Source organism: Gavialis gangeticus, unplaced genomic scaffold (assembly GCF_001723915.1).
Source record: "Gavialis gangeticus isolate Ggan-Ray unplaced genomic scaffold, GavGan_comp1, whole genome shotgun sequence".
Lineage (NCBI taxonomy): Eukaryota > Metazoa > Chordata > Crocodylia > Gavialidae > Gavialis > Gavialis gangeticus.
Window position 1 is genome coordinate 22,230,140 of NW_017729032.1, and position 10,383 is coordinate 22,240,522.

The 10,383-nt window shown below is 45.4% G+C and overlaps 1 protein-coding gene across 7 annotated transcripts in view; it reads right to left on the reverse strand.

The window, feature by feature from the left end:
• MTMR2 (myotubularin related protein 2) overlaps window positions 1–10,383 on the reverse strand; it is a 93,403-nt gene that overhangs the window by 10,181 nt on the left and 72,839 nt on the right. For all 7 annotated transcript variants that reach the window (XM_019524449.1, XM_019524446.1, XM_019524448.1 and 4 more), the window contains 4 exons: window positions 7,479–7,628; window positions 6,474–6,662; window positions 4,932–5,117; window positions 2,498–2,704 (listed from right to left, as the gene is read on the reverse strand). In XM_019524449.1, coding sequence (XP_019379994.1) covers window positions 2,498–2,704; window positions 4,932–5,117; window positions 6,474–6,662; window positions 7,479–7,628 — 732 coding nt within the window. The remainder of the gene's footprint in view (window positions 1–2,497; window positions 2,705–4,931; window positions 5,118–6,473; window positions 6,663–7,478; window positions 7,629–10,383) is intronic.

Below are 10,383 nucleotides of genomic sequence, written 5' to 3' on the forward strand. Positions count from 1 at the left end.
GCCCAAGGACAGAGCCTTGGGGGACCCCACTGGTCACAGTGTACCACAACGATTGACTTCCGTCAACTAACACTCTCTGGGTCTGACCTCAAAGGCAATTCCCCAGCCAGCGGACTGTGATGTAGCCGAGGCCGCAATTGGCCAGTTTTTCTATAAGAGGATCACAGGATACCAGATCAGAAGCTTTTTTAAAGTCGAGATATATGACATCAATCTATTCTCCCTTGTCCAGGTGATATGTCACCTGGTTGTAAAAGGAGATGAGATTGGTCAGGCAAGACCTACCTGCAACAAACTCGTGCTGGCTGTCCCTCAAGAAGTTGCCTTCAGCCAGTTTATCAAGTTTATCAAGAATGGTCTCTTTGATGAATTTCTCCAAGATCTTCCCAGGGATGGAGGTCAGGCTGATGGGCCTGTAGTTCCCCGGATCTACTTTCCTCCCTTTCTTGAAAATAGGCACTACACTGGCCTTCTTCCAATCTTTGGGCACTTCACCTAAGCACCAGGAGTTCTCCAAGATCTATGCCAGTGGCCGAGCTAGGATGCTATCCAGCTCCTTAAGTACCTAGGGGTGTAAGCTGTCTGGGCCAGCTGACTTAAAGGTGTCCAGTCTCTCAAGGTGTTTCTTCACATGGTCAACACTGATGAAGGGTAACAGTTCTCCCTCACCCTGGCCATCCCATACCGTATTGAGCAGGGCTGTCCCTGGGGGCTGGTGAAAAACAGACGCAAAATACCCTTGAGCAGGCTGGCTTTTTCCTGGGGGCCAGTTGTCAGTTGACCCATATGGTTTAGCAGGGGTCCAATGTTACCCTTGCTTTTCCTCTGGACTTTTTATTGTCCTTAATATGTGTAACCAGTTGGAGTTCAGTCACAACCTTGGCTTTTCTGGTTCACCCCCTACAGGTCCAGACGAGTGCACAGTACTCCTCCCTTGGGGTGGATCATGGTCATTAAAGTATTTGTAGCTGAAGGCCTTTAACACCAGCCTTGCTGTGGGTGGCCTTGGACAAGCCACCCATTCTCCAATTATTTGTTTTTTGTATTACTGTAAGACCTAAGACTTCCTATGCTGTGAGACACTATACAAACATAAAATAGTTTCATAGTTAGTAGGGTCGGAAGGGACCTGAGCAGGTCATCAAGTCCGACCCCCTACCATGGCAGGAAAGAGTAGTGGGGTAAAACGACCCCAGCAAGGTGATTGCCTAGCCTTGTCTTAAAGACCCCCAGGGTAGGAGCCAGCACCACTTCGCTTGGAAGTTGGTTCCAGGTCCTAGCCGCCCTGACAGTGAAGTAGTGCCTCCTGAGGTCTAATCTGAATTAACCCTCTGCCAGCTTGTGACCATTATTGCTAGTCACTCCTGGTAGTGCTTGAGGGAACAGGGACTTCCCCAATGCCTGCTGATCCCCTGACTAGTTTGTAACAGGCCACTAGATCCCCCTTCAGCCTTCTCTTGTGGAGGCTGAACAGCTTCAGGTCCCATAGCCTGTCCTCGTAAGGCCTGCCCTGCTGCCCCCTGATCATGCAAGTGGCCCTCCTCTGGACCCTCTCCATGTTGTCCACATCCCTCCTACAGTGCGGTGCCCAGAACTGGACGCAGTACTCCAGCTGCGGCCTGACCAGTGCCGCATAGAGGGGGAGTATCACCCTCATAGAAGCAGACTAGTAACAATACTACCTTGTACTGCTGCTTATGGGGCCACTCATATGCTTACTATAACCACTTAGTGGTAGCTAAGTGGTTTTGCTGAATCAGAGCCTCAATTGCTCACTGCCTCACTCTCCCTATCTACAAAATGGGGGAACAGTGTCACTTCAACATGCAAATTGGAAACCTAGTAAGTGACTTGGTCATGGTTAGGTGGAAAATGAATGCTATAGACCAATAGTGCCCAACATTTTTGCCCTGCAGTCTGGATGGGCAGTGGGGCCAGATCTGGGGCATAGGACAGGCGGTGCCTGGGCCCACTCCAACTGCATTGTGGGGGGTAAGCGTGGCCCCAATCCAGCCACACACAGGGGCGGGTAGTCTGGCTCCAATCCAGTTACACGTGGGGGCCATTCTGGGAGAGTGTATGTGAGGGAAAGTGTCTCCTATACCAATTAGGCTGTGCAGGGCATGGTAATTTGGCAGCAGGGAAGAAGTGGCAGTATTAATTGCCACCACTCCCCTGCCAATACATGGAGAACCTCAGAGGCTGGATGCCAGGGCTCTGCAGGCTATAGCTGGCCTACAGGCCTGGCATTGAGCACCCCTGCTTAGACAAGTATTAGAGCCTGGAACCCCTTGCTCTTACCCTACCTGCCACTAATGGCTTGCATAATAAAGGATGAGGAGCCATCAATGAAGAATATATCATGACAAGGTGAATGTTATTGGTGTTTGCCCTTCCTCTGTGAGCTCAGATGTGATCAGACAAGTGTTACTAAACAGTATTGCCACTCTGACCATGTAACATGCAACCTTTTCCAACCACAAAAGACTAAACTCACCAGCTGAAATCTGTGCCCAAAACTCAGCCATTCCTTCTCCACAAGTACTTCAAATCCCCTTATCGTTCGATAATAGCCATCCAGCATGAGCATGGACAGAGAAGTGAGCTGGGCTGTTCGGTCCCAGCCGTCACTGCAGTGCACAACCACGGATGTCTTCCCCGATTCCACCTTATCAGCAATCCGAAGGGCTCCAGCAAGAATTAGCTGGGACACAGAAAAGGCATTAAGGAAGTTTCCCCATATCATATGAACTATAAATGGAGTGCTGTGACACCTCTGGAAAAGGCAAGGGTCACATCTGCTCCGTGGTTATAACATGGTTATCACCCGCTTCAGTGAGGTTACAATCGTAGGGCGGATTTTGAAAGGCCCCTGTAGATTCCTGCAGCCGATTTCACAGCTGCTATCCTTGGGTAGTCCAGGGTTTAACCTACTTATTGGAACACAATTGGGTCCCATCTACATGACAGTCATAATCCTTTTTTAACCATGTCAATTTTAACTGCTGCAGTCAGTTACAGTAACAGCTGTAGCATCCATGAGAGGAACTAAACTGGTTATATCTCACCCAGAAAGAACGATATTGGCAAGTTAGGAAAAGTTCCTTATCACCCTATTTCCACTATAAGTGCATAACTTCAGGCAGTCTGCCTGAATATGCTACACTTGCATATGCAGGTACTGTACTCAAATTTTACCAAAAACACTGATTGGAAGCACAACCCATTTTATGACGAATAACTGTGTTTGACTCCTCCCAAAAGGATGGCTTATAACTTTCCATTTTAGACATTAAACTTTCCTAGACACTAAAGCCCCCAGATACCCTTACTTAATGCAGGTGTCTAACATACACCCATATCCAGAGATTATTCTCAGAGGAGGAGAAACCCTCTTTGATTTTCACAGTGAAATGACAACCTAAGATAAACATTGCAGGCCAAATCAAGCAAAAGTGTGCATGAAACAACTAGTTTCTAGGTCACAGAAACCAGGAAAGGATAAAATGACTAAACAATTCATTCATTTCCTCCTATAAAAGGACAAAAATATATCTTCAGTCTAACCTCTACTGAACATTAAGTAAAACAGTAAGGAAAGGAAGATGCCATATGAAATTTCTGAGGAACAACAGGGTATGTGTCTACACCATCTCCTGAGTGGGATCCGGTCCATTGCTGAGAAAAGCTCCATATGCTTCTCCCCAGCCAGCCCTGAAAATCAGCGGTGAAGACAGCTCACAGCGGTCCTGGGGGTGCCCCAGTCAGAGCACCTTGGTACAGAGTCAGGGTATGTGCTTAAGACGACGGAGCCACCTGCTCTGCAAACTGGTGGGCCTGGATACAAGTGGGCAGGGCACATTTTCACAGCAGTGCTCCCTCACATGGTTAGAGGCAATAGAGAAACACTCACTGTGACTGGCCGCACAGACCCCTCGCTGACTACAGTGGAACTCCTGGCAGCGTGGTTCTTATTTTGCAAGTCAAATACAAGGCATAAAATAGCACCTTCCTTACAACTGTCCCAGGAGCAGATTGGATCCTCTACTTTTTAATAGGAAGACAAAGCAGACTAGAAGTGGTTTTCAGTAAGAGAGTTTCACTAATAAGCACCAGTTCATAGCATCTGAAATTTTTGTCCAAAATGTCTTGGGTTTGACAAATTTTTGGTGAATGAGGCAAGGCTCCCATACATCCCTGCCTGTATTCATGACAGGCTGTTGGGGGCCCCACAGCTTCCAGGGTCTGCAGCTCCAGGGTAGCCAGCCATGCCAGGTCTTTCCAGCCCAATGCTGCCCGTGCTGAGAGTCTGAAAGCCCTGGAAGCCTCAGCTAGAATTCAGCACTTGGCTTTGCACCAGGAAGCCTGGCAACACTGGGACCTTTGGTTTAACTGGGACTCTCAGATTATCAACGGTCCCTTCTCTGGAGCTGGGAATGTAAGCCCAGGGAGAGGTTTCCATTAGGTCTGTGTTCAGGGCAGCCTTGCTGTGTAGAATACCCCAGACTGGGGCAGGGGGTCTTGACATCCAGCAGTCCCTGACCCAGGGCAGTCTGTGGCACTTGGCATATACTAGGAACGCTGGTCATTGCTGAGTGACACTAACATTCATACGAGTTTCCTGGCTGCTACTAGCTCTCAGCAGCTGTGAGGTCTCAAGAAACATGATACTCAGGAGCACCATGTTGAGGCCTTTCCTGAAGACTTTTGCTTTTTCAAAATTTCCAGGTCACATTATGGACTTGTGAGTTTGGTAAGATTTGGATGAAAACTGATTTAAAAAACCTGACATTTGTCACAAATTGGAAATCCTGCACTTTGGCCAGCTCTAGATATGGGACCCAGACAACTGAATGGCACTTCTTTTCAATTACACAGACACACACACAATAGGTGCTAACTCAGATACATTTGATTGCCCACACGCACACCTTAATATGTTCTAACCAATGAGTTGATTCCAGGTTGGATAACCAATGAGTCTCCTCAATGTTAGGATATACAATCTCCTTCAGTTTTCTCAATGATTCTCTCATAACATGAATGTTGTGAATGTCCAGGAAGACTAATTCTGCATTCTGATAGGCATCCTCACTTTCATAGCCTCCTCCTTTAGCCTGAGGAAGAAAAACAAAACCCATAGGAAACCAAATATATTTTTCTTAATGATCGTTCAACCTGATGATGGAGAATAATATTTTGATAAACAGTATCAAAATACATTATCAAAAGGATGATAAAGAGCAAAAAATAGACTCATATCACCTATTCAAATCACACTCAAGAAAACAATTGTTTTTGCCCAGTGTCTTAATATATTTTCTCTGCATAAACAGTTTCTCCTTAATAGTGTGTTTTGTGAAAAAAAAGTAAAGAGTATCCCACTGAAGGAGATTTCTTCATAATCATCATTTACATCCATTCAATTGTCAAGTTCATCAGACCCACAATTCTGCCCTCTGGCAACTTCATTATAGTATTATATAGGAAGTGCTGTATTTTCTCCACGGCTAACTGCCTTTTCAAAAACGGGGAGACATAGCTGGAAAAAGTCCAGAGCCCAGGCAGCAAACTAATTCTGGCATGAAAACAAAGCTACACAATCTACTACATGCTATGAAAAAGCATTAGGGAAAAGGGCTACATTCTGAGTTATTCCACTGACAACTAAGACACAGGCTACCAAATATTCAAAAGTGACCCAATTCAAAACCCCTTAGCCCCTATTTTCAAAAGTATTAAGCATTCACAGGCCCTGATAAAGTCAGAGGTTACAGAGAATGCTGAACACCTTGGAAAATCAGAGTCATGGCTCTGGGCACTGGAAACTGGTACCCCAAATTCAGGGTGCTAAAAATCCTGTTTTATATTGCTAAACATAGGCTGCCTGCAGATATTTAAAAAAATGCTTTACCGGAAGAAACAGCCCCTTACTTCAACCTGGCTCTGTAGCGTCTGTAAAGATTGGGTGCTTCAGTCGGGCTTTTTCGTGATTCTAGCTACAGCTCATTCAATCAAAGCTATTAGATAAAAGTGCCAAAAAGGCTGCACTAAAGTATCTGATCTTTACCTATGTTGGATGAGCTGGGTTGAAGTAACACACTGCCTCTTCTGGGTATGTGTGGGGCTTGGCATGGGAACGTGCCAAGTTTATAGTAAAGTGCCATTTTGTTCTGGTTTTTTTTCATCTGCAAGCACCCATAATGTCCCAACCAATACCTGTTCTTAAACCCTGTCAGATAGGCTTGATTATCTTTTCTTCCACTATAATCGTAGGCCATGATCCTACAGTTGGCTTAAGGCAGGTGGATGCTTATGCTTCCCTGGAGGTCCAATAAAATTAAAATCGGACTCCATATAACAGCAAGAACCCACCTTCCCTTCCAGCGTCAGGAGTTAATGTTACAGGGTAACGGTAGGCTAACTCTGAATTGTACCATTCCCTGCTACCAACAAGGGACAGAATGTCTAACCTTATTGGCAACAGCATTAACACTAGGCCTTGCATCAAATATGAAAATCTTATGGGACTGGGCGTTGGAATCCATGATGGACTGAAGATACTTTTCATCATCTTTGCTTCGCTTCCCGCTCACTCCAACCATCGGCTGGCTGCAGCGTGTGATTGTAGCTTGACTTTCTGGATGAATCCACGACAATACCTTTCACAAATATTAGGAAAGAAAAGAAGAATTCAGTTAGGCATTACTTGACTCTGGGACTCTGCCTGGTATTTGATTTGGGGCCAATGGTTTGGATCACATAAATCATGATGTAATTTAATTGACAGCACTATCTTGTATTTATTCTTTTTCCTCCATGAGCTCCTCAAATTGGAACCAATGTAAAGATGTATGAACTTGTTTAAACCTGACTCTTGGATGGAATACATCTTGTTTCCCAGCTAATCTAGTGCCTTTCAATTCCATGAGTGATGTAGACCCACTTTCCCCCTGCCCCCAAGTTGACTCTCGCTTTATATTTCTCATCTAAACAGTTAACTTGTTGGGTCAAATTTATCTTTTACAGCTGCAAAGCAAACAGCATACTTTTGGTTACTATTAAAGACAATTACTACTCTAGGCTTTATTTATAACCTGATATGAAGAGTCTTCATCAAGAGCTATGTATGACTTAAGTAAAAAGTATTCAGTTACTCCTTAAAAATAGGTCAGGAGAGACAAAAAACTGCAAATAAATTAGCAGGGTTTATTTTGTTACCTCAGAAATTAAACTGAATTACTGTCTGGCTTTAGCTGAATTATCTTATCTTTGCACTTTGGTTTAGTCTATGTCTCTTTCAAGACAGGAGTTTTGCCAGACATTGCTGCCTTCTAAACTCCTCAAAAAATGTCTTGCCTTTGTTTTTATAATCCATTAACTGTTTGTGTTGGTCTCCTGTCGACCTGATCTTGGCAATATTCATGGTACAAAGGTATTTACAAAGCCACATCAGAACTCCTCTCTGTCGTACTCACTGGTATGCGACCCCTGGATCTAAAAGATGCCACTCTCTTCAATTCCTCGTCTGGAATATTTACAGGCACAACAAGAGTGGCAGGATACGTATCACACAGCTCATAGCGTTCATTTATCTTGGTCACTCTCCAGCTTTCGTTGGGAATTCCCTGCACATGAAACAACAACAGTTTAGCAAATGAACTACTTCCATAGTTTAGCAAATGAACTACTACAGTGTCCCAGTCCCAGGGAGAAGACACCAGAAGACTAGGATTTTGTCTCACTTGTGTTTACAATGAGTTAGCAGAGTGTTTCCACCCCAAGACAGGCAGTTGTTTAGATAAGCGAAATATAACTGTCCAACCCCTTGCACAAATGCAGGAATGCTACTCCTGAATCATCCCTGTCCAATGCTTCTCTGGCCTTCTTCAAGGACCTCCTTCACTGGAGATTTCACATGTTTTCTCAGCAGCTTATTCCAGTGCCGTAGTATGCTAACAGTAATAAAGTTTTTCCTAGGATCTAATCTGAATCAACTTTGGTGCAATTTAAATCCATTGCTTTGCTCCTTCTGTTTGCAGCAAGTGGGGACAGTTGTCCTCCTTCTGGCACTCATCTTAAGCCTGGATGGTGCCAGAGTGCCCTCTCCAAATATATGCATCTCTTTAGTGAATGTGAACTGGGGCTGGGAAGCAGAGCTACCAGACAAGGTAGAGGGGAGACTAGATGAGAGAAAAGCACAACAAAAGATGAAAAATAAAGAAAAACAGAAGTTAAAAAAGAAGAGAGAGATCAGCATGTATGTGGGTTCTCAACAACCAGTTCACCTCAACTGAGGCTTCTCTTAACAAACCAAGAAGCACAAGTTTGGGGTGTCCACACACCATCTCCACTTCGGATGGTACATTCTGGGATCCAAGAGCACTTTTTCTATAGTGCTCAGCATGATAATCATGGAAACGCTATGCAACAGTTCAAAATCTCAAAACTGAATAATATGAGGAACATTTTGTGTCACCTTGCCTGTGAGGTCAAGTTAACTACTGGATAACACTTTACTAGAACTGCATGATTATTAATGTATTGATCTAACTTATCTCGGGGATAGCAAAATATTCATTGTATACTTATGCTTGAATTCAATTAGGAAGGCAACTCAGTGACTGTGGGGCACTGTTGGAGGAACTAGCAAAGCTGGAATTGCTTGTGGTTTCCCATAAACATTTAGAAAAGGCTGTTGTGGGTGGCCCTGGTTCTGCTGAACCTAAACCAAAAGAGTGGTAGGCATCTAGTACCACCAAGGATTGTACCATGCCTGAGACCATCATTGTGTGCCTCTCCCTGGGTGTGGGATGCTTGTGGGTTATCAACCAGGCCATTTGTGGTCATGATGGCTTTTTAGACCAGAAAGAACAAACCCTTTCTCTTGCATTAGTTGTGCAAGCAAGTCAGAGAAGAGCACAGTGCTGCTTTTGGAGTTCTCTTGCCTTATGGATGGCTCTGCAAAATGACTTCATTCCTATACACACAAGCTTTACTGGGTAACCTCAATATGCAATATCTATGTACACTCCAAACTACACACAAGAAAGGAAGACAGAGGCTGAAACACAATTAAGATAGAAAGCAAACATACACCTTCTAAAACCACAGTATGACTCCACTAATATACAGCCATAGGATTAGACTGGGATTTCAAAGTTGCAGCTTGCAGATCCCTATCATCTGGCCCACAGCAGATTAGACCCCCTATATGGGTCTCAGAGTTGACCCATATAAGATGCATGATGGACTAGCCCCATGTGCAGGACCTGGGGCACACACCATGTGGGTCCCAGATTGGCAGGAGTGGGTGCTGTGTATGGCATGTGTCCTGGACTGACCCTGCATGGGCCTGCTGGGACAGGTGCCACATGCTGGATCAGGCATATGGGGGGGAAGGGCCCAATCCGGCCCCATGGAATTCATCTGACCTATGGGGCAGCTCCACACCACTCATATAGCCCATGGGGCCAGATGAGCTTGACACCCCTGGATTAGACAAAAATTCCAGAATCACTGGGACTGAAATACCCCCTTCCATAGCATGGAGCAGAACTACTTAAGAATAGAGGTGCACCAATATATCGGTGGCATATTGGATCAGCACCAATAAAAGGAAAATTAACATTATGGGCAATCAGTTTTTTTTGGCCAGTGTAGCCAATAAGGTCAGTAATAAATGCTGCATGCATGCAGCATGCTCACGGCCAGGAATGCAGCCAGGCAGCATGGAGAGCAGCATCCAGCTGGTAAGTCTGTGGGGGGGAAGGGGCATGGGGGAAGGAAGAGGTGTGGGAGGGGGTGTGCAGATTGAGGCCCCCGCAGTGAGGGAGGGAGTGGGGCAGGGGTCCATACAGAGACAGGGAACCACACCCCTCTCTACATCCCCAGGACTAGCCACCTGCAGCTCCATCCTGCCCCTAGGGTTGCAGTCACTGCCCTGGCTGGACAGCGCCTGTGCCTGCCCCACTCCCTCCCTCACCGTGAGGCCCTTCATCTGCCACACCCCCTATGCCCCTCCCCTTCCCCCCTACAGACTTACTGGCAGGAGGCTGCTTTCCAAGATGCCAGGCTGCATTCCTGCAAATTGGCTATTGGATCGGTATCGGACGAAACAGCTGGTTAATAATCGGCCACTGGTATCAGCCAAGAAAATGTTTATCGGTACACCCCTACTTAAGAATATGCTGTTTGTATGCAGGCTCCAGGTATTATCACCTCCAATATTCCAAGATTTCAGGCTTCACCATTGCTGTAACAGGGCACTGTTGGGTGATGAATTAAAAATAAATGCTTCCTCTGCAGCATGTCAGAAAAAGCAAATCTATTTCAATTCCCCCAAAAATGGGTAATGTAAGTGTGTTGGCAAGGTGCTAATCT